The sequence below is a fragment of the Heterodontus francisci genome, chromosome 1 (assembly GCF_036365525.1).
Source record: "Heterodontus francisci isolate sHetFra1 chromosome 1, sHetFra1.hap1, whole genome shotgun sequence".
Lineage (NCBI taxonomy): Eukaryota > Metazoa > Chordata > Chondrichthyes > Heterodontiformes > Heterodontidae > Heterodontus > Heterodontus francisci.
In genome coordinates this window covers 20114197-20141228 of record NC_090371.1, presented here as the reverse complement: position 1 = coordinate 20141228, position 27032 = coordinate 20114197, and the positions used below count along the sequence as shown (strand labels likewise).

The window sequence follows — 27032 nt, the reverse complement described above, 5'->3', positions numbered from 1 at the left end:
CTTGATGCCTGCCTAAACTAAAACCTTCTGCACTTCTGGGGACCGTATCCCTCTATTCCCATCCTATTCATGTATTTATCAAGATGCCTCTTAAACGTCATTATCGTACCTGCTTCCACCACCTCCCCCGGCAGCAAGTTCCAGGCACTCACCACCCTCTGTGTAAAGAACTTGCCTCGCACATCCCCTCTAAACTTTGCCCCTCTCACCTTAAACCTATGTCCCCGAGTAACTGACTCTTCCACCTTGGGAAAAAGCTTCTGACTATCCACTCTGTCCATGCCGCTCATAACTTTGTAAACCTCTATCATGTCGCCCCTCCACCTCCGTCGTTCCAGTGAAAACAATCCGAGTCTATCCAACCTCTCCTCATAGCTAATGCCCTCCAGACCAGGCAACATCCTGGTAAACCTCTTCTGTACCCTCTCCAAAGCCTCCACCTCCTTCTGGTAGTGTGGCGACCAGAATTGCATGCAATATTCTAAGTGTGGCCTAACTAAAGTTCTGTACAGCTGCAGCATGACTTGCCAACTTTTATACTCTATGCCCTGACCGATGAAGGCAAGCATGTCATATGTCTTCTTGACTATCTTATCCACCTGCGTTGCCACTTTCAGTGACCTGTGGACCTGTACGCCCCGATCTCTAGCCTGTCAATACTCCTAAGGGTTCTGCCATTTACTGTATACTTCCCACCTGCATTAGACCTTCCAAAATGCATTACCTCACATTTGTCCGGATTAAACTCCATCTGCCATTTCTCCGCCCAAGTCTCCAACCAATCTATATCCTGCTGTATCCTCTGACAATCCTCATCACTATCTGCTACTCCACCAACCTTTGTGTCGTCCGCAAACTTACTAATCAAGCCAGCTACATTTTCCTCCAAATCATTTATATATACTACAAAGAGCAAAGGTCCCAACACTGATCCCTGCGGAACACCACTAGTCACATCCCTCCATTCAGAAAAGCACCCTTCCACTGCTACCCTCTGTCTTCTATGACTGAGCCAGTTCTGTATCCATCTTGCCAGCTCCCCTCTGATCCCGTGTGACTTCACCTTTTGTACCAGTCTGCCATGCGGGACCTTGTCAAAGGCTTTACTGAAGTCCAAAAAGATAACATCCACTGCCCTTCCTTCATCAATCATCTTCATCACTTCCTCAAAAAACTCTCAATCTCTCAGAATATTTTCCAATAACCTGCCCACCACAGAGATTAGGCTGACTGGCCTGTAGTTGGTCTATCCCTTCATTAACTTTGTTCTGTTGTTTAAAAGGTATCATTCCTCCAGCACCATGCCTGTAGCCAGGGAGGATTGGAAAATGATAGTCAAAGCCTCCACCATTTCTTCCTTTGCTTCCCTTAGCAGCCTGGGATATATTTCATCAGGGCCTGCTGATTTGTCCACTTTCAAGGATGCTGTACACCTTAATATTTCCTCCTGCACTATGTTTATCCCAACCAATATTTCACACTCCTCCTTAACTACAATGTCTGCTTTGTCTCCCACCTTTGTGAAACAGAGGCAAAGTATTCATTGTGAATCATGCCCATGTCTTCCGCTTACTCTCACGAGTTACCTTTTTATATTCATTCATGGGATGTGGGCATCGCTAGCTAGGCCCGCATTTATTGCCCATCTCTAATTGCCCTTGAGAAGGTGGTGGTGAGATGCCATCTTGAACCACTGCAGTCCTTGAGGTGTAGGTACACCAATAATGCTGTTATAAAGGGAGTTCCGGGATTTAGACCGAGTGACAGTGAAGGATCAGTGATATAGTTCCAAGTCAGGATGGTGTGTAGCTTGGAAGGGAAACTACAGGTGGTATGTGCCCATGCATTTGCTTTGTGATATCTAATAAGCCCTATTCTTTCCTTAGTTATCCTCTTGCCCTTGATGTATTTATAAAACATCTTTGGGTTTGCCTTGATTTCATTTGCCAATATTTTTTCATGCCCTCTCTTTGCTTTCCTAATTTCCTGTTTAGTTAACGCCTACAATTCCAGTGTTCCTCCAGGCTTTCTGCAGTTTTGAGCTCTTGGCACCAGATGTAAGCTCTCTCTTTTTTTTGGCTTTTCCTACAGTGTATACAAACAGATGAATTAGGAGCAGGGATAGGCCACTCAGCCCCTCGACCCTGCACTGCCATTCAATAAGATCATGACTGACCCCCTTGCTTATCAAGAATCTATCTACCTCTGCCTTAAAAATATTTAAAGACTCTACTTCCACCCTCTTTTGAGGAAGAAAGTTCCAAAGAGACACAAATTCTCCGGATTATCATGAAAGTTTTGCTTTTTATAAAAAAAAAAACTAAGAGGTCTGTGTGCCTTTAAGACTGCGAAAAAGGACTTTCTGTGAACAGTGACTGAATGTTGATTTGATATTTGAAGTGCAGGCTTTAAAACTCATATCCAAGCAACAGGAAGATTAACGACTGTCTTGTGACTTGGTCACTGTTGAAATTTTAGTTTCAGTTTGAAGAATGAAACAGACCGAGGAGTTATGAGCAGTTAGAAGCCAGTTACTATTGGAGACCTGGGTTTGCAGGCCAGAGAAATAACACTCCCTGAAAGGAATGCTTGTCTCTCTTGTTAAAAAAAGGAATTTTACATTAGAGTTGGGGCGGTGCTCTGCCTGGAGAGAGAGAGAAAGATCCCTGGAGAAAAAAAGACGCAGAGATGAGGAGTTGCTGCTCTGTGGAGAAAGGCTCCTTCACTGAGAGGAAGCCTGCATTGTTGAAGGTTGCAAAATTCCTATTGTCTCCAGTCCCTGGAAAATCTGTACTTCAAGAGTGTGTCTTGTTGCCTTTTGTGTTTTGAAGAGAACCTGAAATCTCAAAAGTTTCTACTATTAAGGCTGCTACTTTGCATTTTGCTGAAAGATCTGTGATGCCTGCTGCAGACGAATTGCCTTAAATGTCTACCCATCACAGATTGTCGATTAATTTCACCTGGAGAGACTTCAAGTGGCATCTGACTATTTGACTCTGGGACACCTTACCAATCCAGAAATATCCTACCAGACTGTGACAATTAATTATTTTATTATTCCTAAGTAACTGTTACAACTTAAAACAATTTTTTTAAAAACTGTTAAACCTTTGATTTTTGAATGTAGGTATGTGCATAAGAGTAGGAAGATTAAGGAGTTATAAAATCTTTTCAAACATATAGATTTATCTCTATCATTTAAAACTTGGTTTATTAATGAATAGTAAATTTTGTTGTTTAAAGAAACCTGGTTTGGCATGCCTTATTCTGGGGATAAATGAAGTGTTTAATTTGGCTAATTTCCGGTAGGTGGGAAACTTTACTCATATGATGTGAGCTTTGGAGTAGTGGGACTGAATTAACAGTGCATTACTCCTGCCTTGGTCGTAACATTATCTCTGTCTTAAATGGCCGATCCCTTATTTTTAAATAGTGATCCCTAGTTCGAGATTCAGTTTGAAGAGTGAAACAGAGGAGTTATGAGCATCCAGAAGCCAGTTGCTTCCACATCTGCCCCCTCAGGATCTTATATGTTTCAATCAAGTTGCCTCTTACGGATACAAGCCTAGCCCGTCCAACCTTTCCTCATAAGACAACCCGCCCATTCCAGGTATTAGTCTAGAAATCCTCTGAACTGCTTCCAATGTATTTATGTCCTTCCTTAAATAAGGAGACTAATACTGTACACAGTACTCCAGATGGGGTCTCACCAATGCCCTATATAACTGAAGCATAACCTCTCTGATTTTGTATTCAATTCCCCTCGCAATAAATGGTAACATACTATTAGCTTTATTTTAATTCATTCATGGGATGTGGGCGATGCTGGCCAGGCCAGAATTTATTGCCCATCCCTAATTGCCCTTGAGAAGGTGGTGGTGAGCTGCCTTCTTGAACCGCTGCAGTCCATTTGGGGTAGGTATACCCACAGTGCTGTACGGAAGGGAGTTCCAGGATTTTGACCCAGCGACAGTGAAGGAATGGTGATATAGTTTCAAGTCAGGATGGTGTGTGATTTGGAGGGGAACTTGCAGGTGGTGGTGTTCCCATGTATTTGCTGCCCTTGTCCTTCTAGTTGATGGAGGTCACGGGTTTGGAAGGTGCTGTCTGAGGAGCCTTGGTGCATTGCTGCAGTGCACCTTGTAGATGGTACACACTGCTGCCACTGTGCGTTAGTGGTGGACGGAGTGAATGTTTGGAGATGGGGTGCCAATCAAGTGGGCTGCTTTGTCCTGGATGGTGTCGAGCTTCTTGAGTGTTGTTGGAGCTGCACCCATCCAGGCAAGTGGAGAGAATTCCATCACACTCCTGACTTGTGACTTGTAGATGGTGGACAGGCTTTGGGGAGTCAGGTGGTGAGTTACTCACCTCAGGATTCCTAGCCTCTGACTTGCTCTTGTAGCCACGGTATTTATATGGCTACTCCAGTTCAGTTTCTGTTCAATAGTAGCCCCGAGGATGTTGATAGTGAGGGATTCAGCGATGGTAATCCTGTTGAATGTCAAAGGGAGATGGTTAGAAATGGTCATTGCCTGGCACTTGTGTGGTCTTGCTGCATTTCTACACTGACTGCTTCAGTATCTGAGGAGTCACAAATGGTGCGGAACATTGTGCAATCATCAGCGAACATCCACACTTCTGACATTATGATTGAAGGTAGGTCATTGATGAAGCAGCTGAAGATGGTTGGGCCCAGGACACTACCCTGAGGAACTCCTGCAGTGATGTCCTGGAGCTCAGATGATTGACCTCCAACAACCACAACCATCTTCCTTTGCGCACAACCAGCAGAGAGTTTTCCCCCTGATTCCCATTGACTCCAGTTTTGCTCGGGCTCCTTGATGCCATACTTGGTCAAATGCTTCCTTGATATCAAGGACAGTCACTCTCACCTCACCTCTTGAGTTCGGCTCTTTTGTCCATGTTTGAACCAAGGCTGTAATGAGGTCAAGAGCTGAGTGGCCCTGGCGGAACCCAAACTGAGCGTCACTGAGCAGGTTATTGCTAAGCAAGTGCTGCTTGATGACACTGTTGATGACACCTTCCATCACTTTACTGATGATGGAGAGTAGGCTGATTGGCCGGGTTGAACTTGTCCTGCTTTTTGTGTACAGGACATACCTGGGCAATTTTCCACATTGCAGGGTGGATGCCAGTGTTGTAGCTGTACTGGAACAGCTTGGCTTGGGGCGTGGCAAGTTCTGGAGCACAGGTCTTCAGTCCTATCGCTGGGATATTGTAAAAGCCCATAGCTTTTGCAGTATCCAGTGTCTTCAGTCGTTTCTTGATATCATGTGGAGTGAATCGAATTGGCTGAAGTCTGGCATCTGTGATGCTGGGGACTTCAGGAGGAGGCCGAGATGGATCACCAACTCGGCACTTGTGGCTGAAGATTGTTGCAAATGTTTCAGCCTTATCTTTTGCACTGATGTGCTTGGCTCCCCCATCATTGAGGATGGGGATATTTGTGGAGCCACCTCTTTCAGTTAGTTGTTTAATTGTCCACCACCATTCACGGCTGGATGTAGCAGGACTGCAGAGCTTAGATCTGATCCGTTGGTTATGGGATCACTTTTCTCTGTCTATCGCATGCTGCTTGTGCAGTTTGGCACGCAGATAGTCCTGTGTTGTAGCTTCACCAGGTTGACACCTCATTTTGAGGTATGCCTGGTGCTGTTCCTGGCATGCCCTCCTGCTATCTTCATTGAACCAGGGTTGGTCTCCTGGCTTGATGGTAATGGTAGAGTGGGGAATATGCCGGGCCATGAGGTTACAGATTGTGGTTGAGTACAATTCTGCTGCTGCTGATGGCCCACAGCGTCTCATGGATGCCCAGTTTTGCATTGCAAGATCGGTTCGAAATCTATCCCATTTAGCACGGTGATAGTGCCACTCAACACGATGGAGGGTATCCTCATTGTGAAGGCGGAACTTCATCTCCACAAGGACTGTGCGGTGGTCACTCCTACTAATACTGTCATGGACAGAAGCATCTGCAGCAGGCAGATTGGTGAGGACGAGGTCAAGTATGTTTTTCACTCGTGTTGGTTCCCCCACCACCTGCCGCAGACCCAGTCTAGCAGCTATGTCCTTTAGGACTTGACCAGCTCGGTCAGTAGTGGTGCTACCGAGCCACTCTTGGTGATGGACATTGAAGTCCCCCACCGAGAGTACATTTTGTGCCCTTGCCACCCTCAATGCTTTCTCCAAGTGGTGTTCAACATGGTGGAGTACTGAGTCATCAGCTGTGGGAGGGTGGTAGGTGGTAATCAGTAGGAGGTTACCTTGCCCATGTTTGACCTGATGCCATGAGACTTCATGGGGTCCGAAGCTGATGTTGAGGACTCCCAGGGCAACTCCCTCCCTACTGTATACCGCTGTCCCGCCACCTCTGGTGGGTCTGTACTGCCGGTGGGACAGGACATACCCGGGGATTTTGATGGCAGTGTCTGGGACATTGTCTGTAAGATTTGATTCTGTGAGTAAGGCTGTTGCTTGACTAGTCTGTGGGACAGCTCTCCCAACTTTGGCACAAGCCCCCAGATGTTAGTAAGGAGGACTTTGCAGGGTCAACAGGGCTGGGTTTGCCGTTGTCGTTTCCGGTGCCTAGGTCGATGCTGGGTGGTCCGTCCGGTTTCATTCCTTTTTATTGACTTCGTAGCGGTTAGGTACAGCTGAGTGGCTTGCTAGGCCATTTCAGAGGGCATGTAAGAGTTAACCACATTGCTGTGGGTCTGGAGTCACATGTAGGCCTGACCAGGTGAGGACAGCAGATTTCCTTCCCTAATGGACATTGGTGAACCAGATGGGTTTTTACAACAATCGACAATAGTTTCATGGCCAACATTTGACTAGCTTTTAATTCCAGATTTATTAGTTAAATTCAAATTCCACCTTCTGCTGTAGTGGGATTCGAACCCATGTTGCCAGAGAAATACCCTGGGTCACTCGTCCAATGATAATACCACTACACCACCGCCTACTTTCCTAATTACTTGCTGAACCTGCATACTGACCTTTTGCGATTCATGCACTAGTGCACCCAGATCCCTCTGCATCTCAGAGCTCTGCAATCTCTCACCTTTTAGATAATACGCTTTTTATTCGTTCTGTCAAAATTGACAATTTCACATTTTCCCACATTGTACCCCATTTGCCAGATCTTTGCCCACTCGCTTATCCTATCTATATCCCTTATGTCCTCTTCATGCTCTTTGGCATTCAGGGCGGTGTAGATTTGAGCGTCTCACCCTTTTTCATTGTGGGAACGTATTTATTCTGTTCCCTCTCTATCTCCTCTTTGCCTCACACTGCCCTGACTGATTTACCTTCAATTAGCTGTTTCCAGCCCACTTTTGCCAAATTACAGCTTAGTAAAATTGACCTTTCTCCAGTTGCAAACTTTTGCTCTTCGTCTTTCTTTGTCCTTTTCCATAACTGAATTGTGATCGCTAACATTAAAAGCTCTCCCACTGATACCCCTTGTCCAGCTTCTTAACCTATAACTGTTTGGGCATCTATAGTGTGCTCCCAGCAGTGTGATTACCCTTTTTCTGTTCTACAGATTAATCCTAATGGCCTCATTTGATAATTCTTCTGCCATAGCATCCTTCCTCACAGCTATAATTGTTTCTTTAATCAATATTGTGACCTCTTTTTCCCCCCCTCCCCCCACTTTTCCACCCCCTTCTCTGTCTCGTCAGAAAACCCTGTAACCAGGAATATTGAGCTGCCATTCCTGACCTCTTTAACCTACATTTCAGTAATAGTTATAATATCATACTTCCAAGTTTCTATCTGTGCCCTTGGCTCATCTTCCTTATTCACTGGACTCCTTGCATTGAAGTATATATCGCTAATCACTGAACAACTCCTTTGTTGTCTATTTTCTAGTCTTTGTTTCCTCGACCTTCCATATTTGCTTAACTAATTTTCTGCTTTCTATTTTCCATTTTGCTTCTCTTCTTTCTGAATCTATGCTCAGGTTCCCTTCCCTCTGCTATGAATTTAAGTCTTCCCCAACAGCACTAGCAAACCTCCCCACCAAGATATTGGTCTCAGCCCTGTTGAGGTGCAATTCATCTGACTTGTACAGTTTCCACCTCACCCAACGCAGGAATCTAAAGCCCTCCCTCCTGTACCATCTCTCCAGCCACGCATTCATCTGCACTATCCTCCTATTTCTCTACTCACAAGTGTGTGGCATTGGCAGTAATCCAGAGATTACTATCTTTTGAGGTCCTACCTTTTAAATCATTTCTTGGCTTTGGGAAATTTGCCTACAGGACCTCAGTCCTCTTTCTACCTATAGCATTGGTACTGATATGGACTATAACCTATGGCTGTTCATCCTCCCCCCTCAGAGTGCTCTGCAGCTGCTCAGTGGCATCCTTGATCCTGGCACCAGGAAGGCAATGTGCGATCCTGGAGTCATGTCTGTGGCCACAGAAACACCTGTCAGCTCCCCTAGTTGTTGAATCCCCTACTACTGTTGCTTTTCCCAATCTTCCTCCTTCCCGCACTGCACACCTGAGCCACCCTTGATCGTGTGGACTTGGCTCTGGCTGCATTTCCCAGAGGAACCATCACCCTCAGCAGTATTCAGAATGGAATACCGATTGGAGGGCAAGATGCCCCAAGAGGATTCCTGCATGACCTGCCTGGTCCTGTTTGACTACCTGGTGGTCACCCATGCCTTCTCTGCCTTAAGCTGCAGAGTGACCACATCCAGAAATATGGTATCCATGCAGCTGTCAACCTTGAAACCCAGAGGCTGCCAGAGATCAGAACATGCTATGGAATAAAAACAAAGTGCTCGAAATATTCAGCAGGTCAGGCAGCATTTGTGGAGAAAGAAGCAGAGTTAATGTTTCAACTCAGTGACCTTTCCTCAAAACTGGCAAAGGTCTTCTGATGGTTTTAAGCAAGTGAAATTGGTGGGGGAGAAAACAAAAGGGAAGGTGTGTGATAGGTCAGAGGGCAGGAGAGATTAAATAACAAAGCTATCCTGGGACAAAGGCAAAGAGCATGTTAATGCTTGTGGTGAAAGACAAAGCATTAGTGTTAATAGCAGAATAATGAGCAGATCTGACCCCATGAAGAAACAGGCACATGGTTAAAAAATAAAATCATAAAAAAAATATTAAAAAAGGCTTGTATGCTCTGAAATTCATGAACGCAAAGTTGAGTCTGCAAGACTTTAGTAATCGAAAGATGAGGCGTTGCTCCTTGAGCTTGCGTTGATGTTCACTGATGTTTGTAGTGGCCATTAATGAATTAGATGTGAATATAGGAGGTATGATCAGTAAGTTCGCAGATGACATGAAAATTGGTGGTGTCATAGATAGTGAGGAGGAAAGCCTTAGATTACAGGACAATATAGACGGGCTGATAAGATGGGCGGAGCTGTGGCAAATGCAATTTAATTCTGAGAAGTGTGAGGTGATGCATTTTGGGAGGGCTAACAAGGCAAGGGAATATACAATGGATGGTGGGATCCTAGGATGTACAGAGGGTCAGTGGGACCTTGGTGTACTTGTCCATAGATCACTGAAGGCACAGGTAGATAAGATGGTTAGGAAGGCATATGGGATACTTGCCTTTATTAGCCGAGGCATAGAATATAAGAGCAGGGAGGTTATGATGGAGCTGTATAAAATGCTAGTTAGGCCACAACTGGAGTACTGTGTACAGTTCTGGGCACCACATTATAGGAAGGATGTGATTGTACTGGGGAGGGTGCAGAGGAGATTCACCGGAATGTTGCCTGGAGTGTTTCAGCTATGAAGAGAGACTGAAAAGGCTAAGGTTGTTTTCCTTAGAGCAGAGAAGACTGAGGGGGGGAACGTGATTGAGGTATACAAAATTATGAGGGGCATTGATAGATTAGATAGGAAAAAATGTTTTCCTTAGTGGAGGGGTCAATAACCAGGGAGCATAGACTTAAGGTAAGGGGCAGAAGGTTTAGAGGGGATTTGAGGAAAAAATTTTTCACCCAGAGGGTGGTAGAGGCAGGAACCATCACAACACAGTATTTAGATGAGCACTTGAAATGCCATAGCATACAAGGCTACAGGTCAAGTGCTGGAAAATGGGATTAGAATAGGTAGGTGCTTGATGGCCAGCATAGACACGATGGGCCGAAGGGCCTGTTTCTGTGCTGTATGACTCTATGACCATAACTCAATAACACAGCAGCATGGTGTGAGGAAGTGTAGTCAAGGTAGCCCTGGGAGTCGGTGGGCTTATAATGAATATTAGTAGACAGCTTATCCCCAGAGATGGAGACAGAGAAGTCGAGGAAGGGAAGTGAAGTGTTGGCGATGGACCATGTAAAGGTGAGAGAAGGGTGAAGATTGGTCGCAAAGTTGAAGTTTTCCAGTTTGGGGCGAGAGCAGGAAGCGACACCGATACAGTCATCATGTATCGGAAAAAGAGGTGAGGGTGAAGGCCTGAGTAGGTCTGGAGCAAGGAATGTTCCACATATTCCATAAAAAGACAGGCAAAACTAGGACCCATGTGGGTACCTGTTATTTGAAGGAAGTGAGTGGAGTTGAAGGAGAAGTAGTGGTCTAGGGCTCCATGCTATGGAGTAGGACTCTGCCAGTCATCGCAGTCTTGAAAACCTTCTATTAAAGCTACAGATTTAAATACAGATTATGCTGGAAATACTCAGCAGGTCAGGCAGCATCTGTGGAGAGAGAAACAGAGTTAACGTTTTAGGTCAATGATCCTTCATCAGAACTGGAAAAAGTTAGACATGTAACAGGTTTTAAGCAAGTACAGAGACAGGGAAAGTGGGGAGGGGAGGAAAGAACAAAAGAGGTCAGTGATCGGGTGAAAGGTAGAAGACGCATGGGATGATGCTGCAAGACAAAATGGGGTTATAAAGAGACAAGTAAGGAATTAAAAGATGGGTTCAGAGACTTAATGACTCAATAAGCAAGTTATAAATATCAAGGTTCAAAACCCCATCAACAATAACTGCCCGATTGGCTTAACTTAACCAAGGGTTGTACAACCTGAGCCACAGGGCCCTTTGGTTGATATCCCTGAATGCAATTCATTGACCCCTTTCCCTCACTACAATTGACTGAAGACTTTTACAGTCAGCAGCATCTATCAAAGGTCACAGCTGGCTGTTCAGTCAAGGGGCCAGAGAGTGATTGACACTTCTGGACGGTGTTCCAGCAAGGAGGGGAGCAAAGCTGGATGATAAAGAAACAAAATAGTTTTAATAGGAGACAGTCTCGACTGTAATAAACACTGGGATTATTTGGCCACTCTAGCTCTCTCCCATACTCTTCAGTTCTTATACTGTCGGACAGAGGCACTTGTTGACACCTGAACGTCAGCCGGAGGAGCAGATTAGGAATGGGGTGGGAGCAGAGAAGGTTGGCACTGGGGAAGGGGGAGCAATGTAACCTACATTGGCTCCCAGTCTGGCAACACCTTGTTTTTAAATTCTCATCCTTGTATTCAAATCCCACCATGGCGTTGCCTCACCCTAACTCTGCCACCTCCTCCATCCTCCAGCTCTGCAATCCTCCAAAACCCTGTGCTCCTCCAATTCTGGCCTCTTGTGCATCACTGATCTTTATCGCTTCATGTCGGCGGCCGTGGCTATAGTTGCCTGGGCCCTAAAATCTGGAATTTCCTCCCTACACCTTTCCACCTCTCTACCTTGCTTCCCTTCTTTAAGATGCTTCTTAAAACCTACCTCTTTGACCAAACTTTTTGTCACCTGTTCTTGTATGGCCTGGTGTCAAATTCTGTTTGATGTTCGTTCCTGCAAAGTGTCTTGGGACAATTTACTGCATTAAAGGTGCTATCTAAATGCAGGTTGTTGTTGTTATTGATCCGATGTCAGGCAGGTGCAGCTAATGAAGACGTTTGTTAACAATGGGACGGAGCACATGGAACATAAATGTCAGGGTGCAGATTAATTTATGACTGCTAGCACATCAGTGGGGACAGAGCAAACTGTGGCACACAATCTCTGGCAGGGTAATGGATCACAAGGCTGTCTCGTTACTCTCTCTCCCGATCTTTTGACAAGACAGCAATGAAGCAGGAACGTTTGTAACACGGAAAGAATTCTTTCCCTCCCCTCTCATTAGCCAGTACCATTTGCTCTAAAACCAATAATTGCTGATAAGCTCTGTGCAGGCATTAATTATTTATCCTATTTTAATAAGGCTTTTTTTAATGCGGTGAGGGGGAAGGGCGGGATGTTGAGGAAGGAAAAATTTGTGCACTTTTTATATATATTTTTAAAGTAATACTCCCCAGATTAAACAAAGTAATTCTCTCTCTCGCTATCTGTCACTGCACATCCAGCCTTGATTCCTTTTGTGTTTTGAGGCAATACTGTATCTGGATGTTTCTAATTAAAATATATATATATATTTGTGCGTTTAGGTTGCTAAGTCGTACACGTTCACCCATCATGACCTACATTGGCTCCAGATTCGGCAAAGCCTCAAATTTAAAATTCACATCCTTGTAATTAAATCCCTCCATGGCCTCACTCCAGCCCTACAACCCTCTGAGCTCTTTATATTCCTCCAATTCTGGCCCCTTGGGCATCCCTCAGTGCCTTCGTCCTACTACTGTTTTCTTATTCTTGCATGGGATGTGAGCGTCACCAGCAAGTCAGCAATTGCCCTTGAATTGAGTGCTTGCTTGGCTATTTCAGAGGACAATTAACAGTCAGGTTGCTGTGGGTCTGGAGTCACATGTAGGCCAGACCAGGTAAGGACAGCAGATTTCTTTCCCTGAAGGACATCACTGAACCAGATGGGTTTTTACAACAATTGATGGTAGTTTCATGGCACCATTACTGAGACTAGCTTTCAATGCCAGAATTTTTTAATCAATTGAATTTATTAATACAATTTAAATACAACAAGCAGTGGTGGGATTTAAACCAGTGCCCCCAGGACATTAAGCTGGGCCCCTGGATTACTAGTGCAGTGACATTACCACCACACCACCGTCTCCCCTTGGTGACTGTCCCTTCAGCTGCCTAGGGCCTAAGCTGTTGAATTCCCTCACTAAATCTCTGCAACTCCATTCCTTTCTCTCCTCCTTTAAGATGCTCCTTAAAACATACCTGTTTGACCAAGTGTTTGGTCATCGTCTTACTATCTCGTTCAGCTCGATGTTTCTTATTATGCTCCTGTGAAGTGCAGTTCTGGGCTAAATAGAATGGCAAAGCTGGAGGAATGGAGCCTGCCATAATCTTAGCTTCCTTCCCTCTTTGGGATAAAAGACTAAACCCAAGACCATCTCGTGTGGTCATAAAAGCTGGCATGGCACTCTTTCACAGAAAAGCTGCAGAGTCCTTTTCAGGTCCTGCTTGTTTATGCTATTGTAGAGTAATTGGGGCATTTGAATCTCATTCATTTACTTGGATCGATGTGTTTTTTTCATTTGTGGGATGTGGGCATCACTAGCTAGGCCAGCATTTATTGTCCGTCCCAAATTGCCCTTGAGAAGGTGGTGGTGGGCTGCCTTCTTGAACTGCTGCAGTCCATGTGGTGTATGTACACCCACAGTGCTGTTTGGAAGGGAGTTTTAGGTTTGACCCAATAACAGTGAAGGAACGGGGATATAGTTCCAAATCAGGATGGTGTGAGGCTTGGAGGGGAACTTGCAGGTGATGGTGTTCCCATGCATCTGCTGCCCTTGTCTTTCTAGGTGGTAGGAGTCATGGGTTTGGAAGGTCCTGTCGAAGGAACCTTGAGTTGCTGCAGTGCATCTTGTAGTGTTTGTTGAAGGTGGTGAATGGGGTGCCAATCAAGCGGGCTTCTTTATCCTGGATGGTATCCTTGTTGTTGGAGCTGCACCCATCCAGGCAAGTGGAGAGTATTCTATCACACTCCTGACTTGTGCCTTGTAAATGATGGAAAGGCATTGGGGAGACAGGAGGTGAGTTACTCATCACAGAATTCCCAGCCCCCTACCTGCTCTTATAGCCACAGCAGTTATGCGGCTGGTCCAGTTCAGTTTCTGTTAAATGGTGACACCCAGGATGTTAGTGGGGGATTCAGCGATGGTAATGCCATTGAACATTAAGCGGATATGGTTAGATTCTCTCTTGTTTGAGATGGTCATTGCCTGGCAATTGGAAAGTAGTTAGAATTCCTATTGAATGACTCTTGACTGTCAGTCAAACAGCCGTTTTACCCCAAATCTTTCCATCAATAAATAAAGTGTTCAGAAAGCTTGTTTTAAACATACAGTTTCTTCAATGGCCCTATGATTTTTCCAGCGCAGTTACTCGCAGCAGTGTCCTGGAGATTTATCTTTAATTCCTCAACATTCCAGGCCAATCCTAGAGGATTGAAAACCCAACTAGGCATGTGAACACAATGCTGAATGCAAAAGAGGTGCTCAGTATGCCAAGGGTTAAATCCAATTGGTTCTAACCCATATTCCTCTGCATTCTCTGATGTCGGGGGATTATATTCCTGTGCAGAATGACTCATTACTGAAACCTGAGAGCACTAAAAGGCATTAGCTGAGCCCAAGGCAGGGTCAGACCAGCTAACAATCGATAAGAGATGGAGGGAGGAACGGGAATGATGGGAGATGGTGACTGACTTCTCCCACAGACCCATGTTTAGAATCTCTACAGCCAATAAGCAATTGGGAGTGTGTGGAGGGAAGGTGTGGAGGGAAAAAATGAAGCAAAAATAACGGGCTGGATTTTGTAATCCCACCACCGGGAGCGACGGTAGGCGTGGAACATGGCAGCTGTTCTGCATGGGACCCATGTGGCCGCGCCGCAGCGATTACGCAACGGGCAGCCACTTAACATTTTGATGGCGGCTGCCCCCCCCAATCACGTGGCAGGGGTGGCATTGACGACACCGTTCACGGCGACACCTGATGCAGGAGCCGGTGTTGGCGCCATTTTTAAAAGGCTGCCAACCTTGCACACAAAATGCAGAGTTGTTCCCGTCCCCCTCCCCCATCTTAAAATAGTGCAGGGTTGCCCCCTTCCCCACCTTAGTGGCGTCAGCTTCTCATGGACGGGAAAGTGTAGGCACGTGAGTGCCGCATATTGAGCTCAAGATCGGGAATGGATGGGAAAATCACAGCAGATTACAATGAGATGTATGCAAAGAGGTTTTAATATATTTAAAATAGGGTCCCGTCGCAGAACGGCAGAGGTATTGCCACGGAGCTTTCCCACCCCAGGAGTATCTGGTAGTGTCACCGGACTGGTAGCCCAGAGCCCCAGGTTAATGCTCTCGGGACGTGGATTCGAATTTCACCATGGCAGATGACAAATAAATCTGGAATTAAAAAGCTAGTCTAGTTTGACCATGAACCATTGTTGACTGTTGTAAAAACCCATCTGGTTTACTAATGTCCTTTAGGGAAAGAAATCTGCTGTCGTTACCTGGTCTGGCCTACATGTGACTCCAGATCCACTCTTAAACTGCCCTCTGAAATGGCCACTCAGTTCATGGGCGATTTAGGATGGGCAATAAATGTTGGCCGAGCCAGCGTTGCCCACATTGCATGAATGAATAAAACAAAAATTGTAAAAATTGGGTTCCGTGGAGGCCGTGGCTGCTCCAATTCTCTGCACCCTCACCCCCCGTCACAGAACCTGCCGTAGGGAGGACAACAAGATCCAGCCCAATTTGTGGATGGGAGGGATTGCAACAAACTGGCCTCATTGAAGGACCACATACATTGAGATCCAATCTCAGCCTGTTTACAACCAGATATACTTTGAGGTGAGATTTTCATTGGAATAACTCCCAGCCCACTCTTTTTTTAAACACACAATGTGCATTTATACTATGGTTAACAGGGGGAAATGTTGGTGTATTTTACTGGCAGCTGCTTTGGCCAACAGTCAGTCAGGACCTGAACACCGCTCAATCCAATTGATGCATGAGAATGTTTCAGCTATGACAAGATTTTTGACGTAATCGCCAGAGGATAACACAAACCTAATGGCTAAGAGGGAAATCAGACAGAACAAGGGGCATTGTGAGTTAGGAAATTGGACATAATGATGCACAAATCCTGTCATTGATCTGAAGTTTGCTCAAAGGAGACTCAGTACCAAAAGGCTTGCAAATTGTGTCCAATCAGTTATGTGAAATGAACATTACATCCCGTAACAGAATGCGTTATATAATATGTACAGGAGTATTATACTCAGTCGCACAGTGTGTTATGTAACCTGTAGAGGAGTGTCATGCCCTGTATCGGTGTGTTATAGAATAGAAATCGAAGTCATATGCACAGTAACACAGTGTGTTATATAATACATACAGGAGTATCATACCCTGTAACACAGCATGTGATATAATATATGCAGGAGTGTCATATGCTTTAATAGTGTGCAATATGATATATACAGGAGAGTCATTCACTGTAACAGTGTGTTATATAATATAGATAGGAGTATCATGTGCTGTGACACTGTTATATAATAGAAAAAGGAGTATCATACATGTAACAAAGTCTGTTATATGATTAATGCAGGAATATCATGTTCTGTAACGCAGTGTTTTATATAATATATACAGGAGTATCATACCCTGTAACAGAGTGTGGCATATAACATATACAGGAAAGTCATACCCTGTAACACAGTGTGTTATTATGTGATACTTGTCGATTTCCCATTACTCAATATGCAGGGCGTGCACAGAACATGTAATAAACAATTGCGGTGAGATTAGGGGGTTGCAAATAATTGCTCCAGGTTCTGCAGACCTAATTTATTTTATGTTTATGCATTCTTTCCTTATTTTGACATATTTCTATAATAAATCCGTGAGTTCACATTTATAATGGAAAGTTTCCATGTAAACATGTCACGCTTCTGTGGAAGTGTTGCTGCAGTGACTTCAAGAGGGCGTTGGGAATGTAACTATAGCATGTGATGAGCATCATAATTTAGAATAGATAATGTTGACTGGGGTGTGCATAAATTATTTCATATATTGCAGATAAACAGGTGTTTAATATCTATTTAACATATGATGTATTATACAATTACCTAGCATCACATTAGAGTCATAGAGTCACAGAGTCATACAGCATAGGAACAGGCCCTTCGGCCCACTGCGTCCATGCCGACCATAATGCCTATCTATTCTAATCCCATCTGCCTGCATTAATTCCATATCCCTCTATGCCTTGCTCATTCAAGTACCTGTCCAGATGCCTCTTAAATGTCGCTACTGTTCCTGCCTCCACCACCTCCTCAGGCAGCTCATTCCAGATGCCCACTATTCTTTGTGTGAAAAACTTACCCCTTTGATCCCCTTTAAACCTCCTCCCTCTCACCTTAAATCTATGCCCTCTAGTTTTAGTCACCCCTACCATGGGAAACCGACTCTGGCTATCTACCCTATCTATGCCTCTCATAATTTTATATACCTCTATCATGTCCCCTCTCAGCCTCCTTAGCTCCAGGGAAAACAGACCCAGCCTATCCAATCTCTCTTTATAACTCAAGCCCTCCAAACCAGGCAACATCCTTGTGAATCTTTTCTGCACTCTCTCTAGCTTAATCACATCTTTCCTGTAGTGCGGCGACCAGAACTGCACACAGTACTCCAAATGCGGCCTAACCAACGTCATGTACAACTGTAACATGACGACCCAACTCTTGTACTCAGTGCCTCGGCCGATGAAGGCAAGCATGCCATATGCCTTCTTCACCACCCTGTCTACCTGTGTTGCCACTTTCAAGAAACTATGCACTTGCACCCCAAGGTCTCTCTGTTCAACAACACTCCCCAGGGCCCTGCCATTCACTGTATATGTCCTGCCCTGGTTTAACTTCCCAAAATGCATCACTTCACACTTGTCTGCGTTAAATTCCATTTGCCAATCCCTTGCCCACTTTCCCAGTTGATCTATATCCTGTTGTAACCTTGGACAACCTTCTTCACTGTCCACTATACCACCAATTTTGGTGTCATCTGCAAACTGCAATTATGCCAATACATTTATAAAGATACAGTACAGTGCAGTAATTTTAGATAAGGATTTTCTGGGAGTGTGTTCCAGGTATAAGAAAGGTTTAGAACTCAGAAATTTGCTGTAATTCTTGTTTTTCAGTGTCAGCACCACACTGCACGCACTCACACTACTGTATCACATTGGTGCTTACTGGTGTTAATTAGGGGAGATGGAAGAAAAGAAAGATTTACATTTATATAACACCTTTCTCAACCTTAGGGTATTCCAAAGTGCTTTACAGTACTTTTGAAGTGTACTCACTATTATAATATAGGTAGAATCTGCACATAGCAAGGCCCCACTAGCAGCGACGTGTTAATAATTTCTTCTCAGCAGTGTTAGTTGAGAGATAAATGTTGGCCAGGCCACTGGGAAGAACTCTCCTGTTGCTTTTTGGAAGAAAGGTATGGGATTTTTTAATATCCATTTCAGATGGTAGACAGAGCCTCAGTTTAATGTCTTGTCTGAAAGACAGGACTTCAACTGCATAGCACTCCCTCAGCATTGCACTGGAGTGTCAACCTAGAGTCTCTAGAATAGGACTTGAACTCACAACCTTCTGGCTCAGAGGTGACAGTGATACCAACCAAGTGGCAACTAACTCACTGGCCCCCAATGAAACAGGTTGTGTGTTATCTCTCAAATGAATGAAAACTAGTGGCACATAATCGTGGTCAGTATGGTGAACTGTAGGGGCTCCAAAGATATCAGATATTGTAGTACAGAAACAGGCCATTTGCTCCATCAACACTCTGCTAGTGTTTACCCTCTACCAATCATCTACTCTACTGCCACTGTCCTGTACAATCCCTTTAAAAGGATGAATTTCTGGAATTCTCTTTATAATCATTGACTTACTTTCATTGGCCCACTTTCTAGCCCTGATATTTCTTAATCAAAGAAACAGTAATTGAATCATATCTGATTCGACCCTCCTATTCTAGTCCTCTCAGGTTTGACACAACCTAGTTCACATTCAAGACCCAGCACACCAACACTAACCCATCTCCTTCAGCCCCTCAAGCCTGTGGATGTCTTTACCTCCCAGTCCTACTCTTCCTACAATCTATGTGGTTTCAAACAAAAAAAACAGACTGGATGTAATAAAAACGTCCTCATTTACTTCACATTTTTTAATGACCCTTCTCAAATGACCATTGACCCTCTCTCAATTAAATAAAGAAAAATCACTAGTAATTCTTGATTATCCAATCTTCACTCCTACTGATTTCAACCATCGTATTCTGCATGCACACTGTTTGCCTTGAACTTTCACCTCGGTTTCTTCATAGGTAAAGAAGAAACTTCACTCTTTTTCACATCCTCATTTGTTGGTCAAGAAGATCTCAGAGCAATTTTGGAAAGGGATTTGGCCCATTGCAAATTTTTACAATGAGCGTGAATGGGTTTAATTTGTGAATTCTATACAATGGGACTGAATGTGTTTGGTCCATTGGAATATTATACAATGGAAATAAATTGATTTAATTTGGGAAATCTATACAATGCGAGCAAATGGGTTTGGTCCATTGGAAATTTATATAATGGGGATAAATGGGTTTGGTCCATTGAGAGTGAAGGGAAGAGGGTTTGTGCCCATACCATACAATGAGAGTGAATGGAGAAAGATTTGGTTCATTATAAACAATAGGAGTAACTGAAAAAAAATTTGTTTCATTAGAATGCTACATCCAGTTATATCAAGTGTACAGCACGGAAACACGTCATTCGGTTCAACTGGTGCCATGCAATAGGATGAATGGAAAAAGCTTTGATCCATTGAAATTGCATGAAATTGTGTGAATGGGAGGGGGTTTGGCCTGATGAAACTGAATATCAGCTGTTCTTCATTCAAGTACATGTCAAAGCTAAACTTGAACAAAGTCTCAGTGTTGTATTTAATATTTTCTGCTGAACCTTTCTGTACTGACCAACATTTCTTTCCTTTCTGCAGATTCTTCTTAAAATTCTTCCTCAAATGCAATCAGAACTGTTTGAAAAATGCTGGGAATCCGAGAGACATGCGACGATTCCAGGTAGAATTCGATTGTTAATTTATTTTTTTAGTTCAATTGTGCTTATTGAGGATAAAGAGTGGAAGGACATTGAAAAGAAGAAAAAAGTAAAACAACTTGAATTTATATAGTGCCTTTTATGACCTCAGGGTGAGCCAAAGAACTTTACATCTAATGAAGTATTTTTGCAAATGCAATCACTGTTGTAAAGTAGGAAACACAGCAATCAGTTTGCTCACAGTAAGCTTTCCCACAACCAGCAAGGTGATAATGACCAGATAATCTGTTTCTTTTGAGATGTTGATTGAGGGATAAATGGTGGCCAGGACACCAGGGAGAACTCCTCTGCCCTTCTTCAAAATGGTGCCTTGGGATCTTTTACATTCACTGGTGAGGGCAGGGTGGGTTTGGTTTCTCATCTCATCTGAAAGACAGCACCTTCAGCAGTGGAACTCCCTGAGTACTGCATTGTGGTGTCAGTCTGGATTTTGTGGTCAAGCCCGGAGTTGGACTTGAACCCATAATCGTCTGACTTAGAGACAAAAATGCTGCCAACTGAGCCACAACACACACTACAAATTGTAGACGTTCCTACAGAGGTGACATTAAAGTCTGTTACTCAGGACAGACGTGGCAGCTCAAAGGCCAAGAACACGGCATGTTCCTCTGTGATGTCATCTACCTGATCCCCTTCCACAGATTAAGGTACATTCATTGATCCAGCAAACCTTTTGAGAGAACCAATGGATATCGTGCATAGGTCAGATATGGGGCTACGACACTGATCTTCCTGCTTGTGCTCATTTTCGTTGTGGTCCTTCCCCAAGGCAATTGGTTTCTGAATTTACTCTGTATTGTACTGAAGTGATAAAGTTACTGATATTGTACTGGAGTGGAGAAGTTACTTATATTGCACTGAAGTGGTGAATTTATTTATTTTGTGATAAAATAGTAAATTTACCCTTTATTATAAGACAGGCACAGGGGATTACTACCTAAACTGGATGAAGGCTGAGCAACTTACATTGGCTAGAGCCCTTTAACTTGCACTAGACTATGTTGCTCCACAGGGAGCTAATTTGCTGGTAACATACTCTAACTATTACAACCAGATTTGTAATGAAGTTGCTCGATACACAAATAAAGATTTCACCAATCACAGGGGCAAAGCCCTAACATATGAGAATCATTGGAAAAAGACTGCTGAAGAATTACAGTCAGCTGGTATTACTGTGGTCCACTTATGCCAATATGTAAAGTGTCAGGTAAATGACTTAAAACGGATAATTGGATTTAAAACCCCCAAGAGAAATAGCTAGTGAGAATTAGCAGACAGTGAGAGCAGAAATTGCCAAGTTCGCTTGCTGCGCTGTTGCAGGCAGTACTTTTGTGCTAGGCAAGGGGGGGGTGGGGAGTGGGTGGGTGGGTGGGTTCTCTGGAGAATCCTTTGATGATTGGTTAACCATATTATAGCAGAGTTATTTGAAAGGAGCAGAATTTAGCAATGGTGGTGACAGCGCAGATGTAGTGGCTTAAACAAGGCACCAGTCTCACTGACTCAGTCCAGATTTTGGCAGCCACCAAGGTTAAAGTCAAAACAGCAAATAAACCTATGGCATTATAGATTTACTATGGTAGGCAACAAGGGGTTAAACATCCCAACCCATGGGCCAGGAAGTAACTCTTCTTGTACAGAGGTAGGCTTTACTGGGATGGCCCCCACGACAAGAAAACTAAAGCTCCTTGTAGCCTCAGGAAGCTATAATTGAGCAACCCCATGAAGGTTTGGGAACCCTTCACAATGGTGTTTGCGATAATCAGGATATTCTGAAAGAATTCTAGTGGCCTAAAATAATAAAATCGGTGAAGAAGTATGTTGGGCCCATTTTGAGATGTCTTTGGGATAATACAGAAAATCAACCTAAAAATGATACTCCGCTCCATACTGAGGTAAAAGGGTCTGGTACTGAACGTACATGGATTTCATTGGACCACTACCCCACATTAAGAGGGGAAAGATGAGCATTTTGGTTCTCGTCGACTACTTTAGTGGCTGTGCATAAATATTTTGAACCAAAAACTGTACATCTAAAACAGTAGTGGAAAAAATTGATATGAGATGTTTCCCAGACATGGAAACATGACCATATTCCATGCCGATAATGGACCTGGTTTTACTGAAGAAGCTATGAGGAAGATGATGACCGTAATGCCTGTTCACCAGATGGTCTCCACCCAGTATCTGTGCAGGAGTGGCCAGAAAGAAAGGCAGAGTTATTGAACAGGCTGTACAGAGAACTGTATCTAAAATAGGGACAAGAAAGTGAATGGGATCCATATAATTCCCTGGATGTGGGCTGGTATTAATAATGGAGGATAGAGATATGCACACATTTCAGTCTCCCAAGGCAAACATCCTGAGAAATATGAAGAATATTTAGATCATAGCAGGCAACTCAGAAATTAGGTACTTAAAATTTTAAATGTTAACCCCAACAAGAGTTTACCAAACCTGTTATTCAGGTTGGAAATCTCATATAATTACAATAATTACAACTTGTTTTTATATTGCACAGTTAATGTAATAAAATGTCCCAAGGTGCTTCACAGGAGCATTATAAAACAAAATGTGACTGTGAGCCACATGCAGAGTTATTAGGGTAGATGACCAAAAGCTTTTTTTTAAAATCACTTATGGGATGTGGGCATCGCTGGCCAGGCCAGCATTTATTGCCCATCCCTAATTGCCCTTGAGAAGGTAGTGGTGAGCTGCCTTCTTGAACTGCTGCAGTCCATGTGGGTTAGGTACACCCACAGTGCTGTTAGGAAGGGAGTTCCAGGAATTTGACCCATCAACAGTGAAGGAACGGTGATACAGTTCCAAGTCAGGATGGTATGTGACTTGGAGGCGAACGTTCAGGTGGTGGAGTTTTCATGCTTGATCAAGGAGGTAGGTTTTAAGGAGCACCTTGAAGGAGGAGAGAGAGAGAGAGAGGACAAGTGGTTTAGGGAGGGAATTCCATAGATTATGGCCTAAAATATTATACAGAAACAGGCCATTCAGCCCAAATGGCCCATGCTGGCATATATACTCCACATGAGCCTCCTCCAACCCTCTTCATCTAACCCTATCGGTATAGGTTTCAATTTCTTTCTCGCTCTTGTGTTTACCCTTAAATATCTCTATGCTATTCACCTCCGTGTAGTAGTGAGCTCCAAATGCTATCCACTCCCTAGGCAAATTAATTTTGTGCTGAATTCACTATTGCATTTATTAGTGACTGTGTTTTCTATTTATGGCCTCCAATTTTGGTCTCCCCGACAAGTGGAAAGATCTTCTTTATGTCAACCCTGCAAACTCTTTCATGATTTTCAAAACTTTTAACAGGGGAAATAGCCTCTGAGCATCTTCCTTGACAAACCCTCTAAGAATCTTAAACGTTGCAGTGAGATCACCTGTCATTCTTCTAAACCCGAGAGAATATAGGCACATTCTACTCAGTCTCTCCTCATAGGACAACCCTCTCATCCTAGGAATCAGTCTAGTGAATCTTCGTTACACCTTCTCTAAGGTAAGTATATGCTTCATAAGGTAAAGAGAAAATACTATACCCAGTACTCCAGGTGTGAACTCACCAAAGCCATGTATAATTGGAGAAAGACTTCCTTACTCTTGTACTCCAACCCCCTTGTAATAAAGGCTAACATACCATTTGCCTTCCTAATTACTTGCTGTACCTGTATGTTAACTCTCTGAGACTCATGTACGAGGACACAGCCAAATCACTCCTCATACCAACATTTACTAGTCTCTAACCTTTAAAAAAAAATCTACTTTTCTATTCTTCCTAGCAAGATAGATAAATTCGCATTCCCTATATTGTACTCCATCTTCCACATTCTTGCCCACTTACTTAACCTGTTAGATCCTTTTGCAGCCTCTTTGCATCATTCTCATAGCTAACTTTCCCACCTAGCTTTGTTTCATCAGCAAACCTGGATACATTACACTCTGTCATTTATATAAATTGTAAATAGCTGAGGCTCAAGCACAGACCTTTGCGGCAACCCACTAGTTACAGACTGCTTACCGGAAAATTACTTGTTTATTCCTATTCTGTTTTCTGTCTGTTAAACAATCCTCTGTTCATGCGAAGATATTACCCCTATCACATTGAGCCATAATCTTCTGTGACAACATCTTGTTCTGCACCTTCGTGAATGCCTTTTGGAAATCAAAAAATACTACAGGTATATATATATATGTCCACTGGTTCCCCCGATCTACCCTGCTAGTTAAGCCCTCTAAAAATTCTATTAAATTTTTCAAACAGGATTTTACTTTCATAAAACCAAAGTGACTCCACCTCTGCATCTTATGATTTTCTAAGTGCCCTGTTAGCACATCCCTTTGGGAAGCACAAGACAGTATTTCTTGAGCAAATCGAGCAAACCACAAAGGATGACTGACGAGGCAGTTCATAGAATCATAGAAGTGTAGAGCCCAGAAGGAGGCCATTTGGTCTATTGAATCTATGTGACTCTTTCAAAGAGCAATCCAGTTAGCCCTAATTCCCAACTTTTCATCATATTGCTGCATTTTTTTCTCTGTCAAGTATTTATAAAATTCTATTTTCAAAGCTACTCCAGAATCTGTTTCTACCACAATTTTAGAGAGTGCATTCCAAATCCTAACAAGTTGCATAAAAAAGTTAATCACAACCCCACCAACCCCACTCCTTAAAGCTTCTATGTTCAGTATTCCTGAGATTCCTATGTTTGAAAGGATAATGGAACCTGAAAAAATAAGTGAAGGAATCTGAATCATCCTGAAAAAAGGAAGATGAGGATGATCTGAGCTAAGGTCAGAAGAATGGGTACTGCTTACTCAAAGAAGATAACAATCAAGGAAATTGGTAGCTGTGCTAATGACGTTATTCACCATATTAGTTGTACTCTTGACCAAGCCATAGTGACTACAGTTTTGGAGAAGAAATGAAGAGAATGGATCAACCAGAAACACATTGGGATAATGAATTGGAATTTGCAATTTACGGAGGTGTTTCAATAACCCTTTACAAAAGTGGATCATTGACTATTTACAATGGTGGATCACTATCTCTTTACAATAAGTGAATCACTGACTCTTTACAAAAGTGGAACACTGACTATAAAGGAGGATCACTGACTCTTTATAAACATGGATCACAATTTACAAAAGTGGATCACTGACTCTTTATAAAGGATCACTATCTCTTTGCAAAGGTAAATCATTGATTATTTACTAAGGTGGATCACTGACTTTACAAAAAAGTATCACTGACTATTTAGAAAAGTGGATCCCCAACTCTTTATAGAAGTGGATCACTGACTATCTATAGAAGTGGATCTCTGATTCCTGATCAAAGTGGATCACTGTCTCTTCGCAAAGGTAGATCACTGTCTCTTTACAAAAAGTGGATCACTGACAATGGAAGTAGATCTTTGACAATTTACAAATGTGGATCACTGACTCTTTACAAAAGTGGATCATTGACTTTTTATAAAAGTGGATAACTTTCTTTATAAAAGTGGATTTCCAACTCCAAACAAAGGAGGATCACTGATTTCTTACAAAGTGAATTACTGACTCTTTACAAAGGTGGATTGCAGATTCTTGACAAAAGTAGATCATTGGCTCTTTATAAAGGAGGATCACTGACAATCTACAAAAGTGGATCACTAAGTATTTACAAAGGGGATAACCAGCTATTTAAAAGGTGGATCACTGACTCTTTACAGACATGGATCGCTGATTATTTACAAAAGTCGATCACAAACTCCAGACTAAAAGTGGATCACTGTCTATTTAGAAAGGAGAATCACTCACTCTTGACAAAAATGGATTACTGACTATTTACAAAAGTGTACCATTGACTTCATCAAAGTGTATCACTGACTATTTAAAAGGATGATTTGCAAAAGTGGATCACTGACAATTTACAAAAAATACATCACTGATTCTTTACAAAAGTGGATCACTAACAATTTCTAAAAGTGGATCGCCAACTCTGCAAACAATCACTGTTTACAAAGGAGGGGGTTACTTGCAAAAGTCAATCACTGGCTCTTTACAAAAGTGATCACTTATATTTACAAAAGTAGATTCCTTGCTTTTGCAAAGGTGAAATGTGGAAGTCAATACTGAGTATTTATAAAAGTGGTCCCCTGGCTCTTTATAAACATTGATCACTGACTGTGGACAAAAGTGGATCACTAACTATTTGCAAAAAATTGATCACTGACTATTTAGAAAGGTGGATCACTGACTATTTACATAAGTGGATCACTGACAATTTGCAAATATTGATCAGACTCTGTACAAATGTGGAACACTGACTATTTAAAAGGAGGATCACTATCTATAAAAGTGGTTCACTGGTTCTTTACAAATGACTCTTTATAAAAGTGACAGATTATTTACAAAGGAGGATCACTAACTCTTTCCAAAGTGGATCACTGACTATTTATAAAAGTGCATCATGGACTATTCAGAAAGGTAAATCACTGAATATTTGTAAAAGAAGATCACTGAATTTATACAAAGGAGAATCACTGACTCTTTATAAAGGGTTACAACTAGGAATGAAATTGGGCTCAGAAGCGTGTGTTTTTTATGCACTATGAGTCTCCTTTGGTTCCAAAATGGCATCTGCAGCATACAAGCACACTTCAGATGCGAAGCGCACCAGACTTTTTTGTGTTAAAAGGATTAGTGGGTGTGCACGTAATGTCTGCCGGAAGTGTGAAGAGCAGGCAGGTCATGATCTCAATCAGCATGCTGATGTGACTCCAGCACTGCCATTTTGGAGCTCCACACTCCATCCAACAGCCTCTCTTAACCGCACACAGCTGAATATGCATTAAGCAGCATGAAGGATCCCCTAACTTAAAGGGATTATCAACTACTTTCAGTCTAGTTGCTCTATTATCTCTTCTGACTATTGCTGCAAATCTACACATTTTTGGTGC

The 27032-nt window shown here is 43.0% G+C and overlaps 1 protein-coding gene across 12 annotated transcripts in view; it reads left to right on the top strand.

The window, feature by feature from the left end:
• LOC137374610 (transcription factor COE3-like) overlaps positions 1-27032 on the top strand; it is a 517803-nt gene that overhangs the window by 245467 nt on the left and 245304 nt on the right. For all 12 annotated transcript variants that reach the window (XM_068041551.1, XM_068041855.1, XM_068041689.1 and 9 more), the window contains one exon: positions 19961-20042. In XM_068041551.1, coding sequence (XP_067897652.1) covers positions 19961-20042 — 82 coding nt within the window. The remainder of the gene's footprint in view (positions 1-19960; positions 20043-27032) is intronic.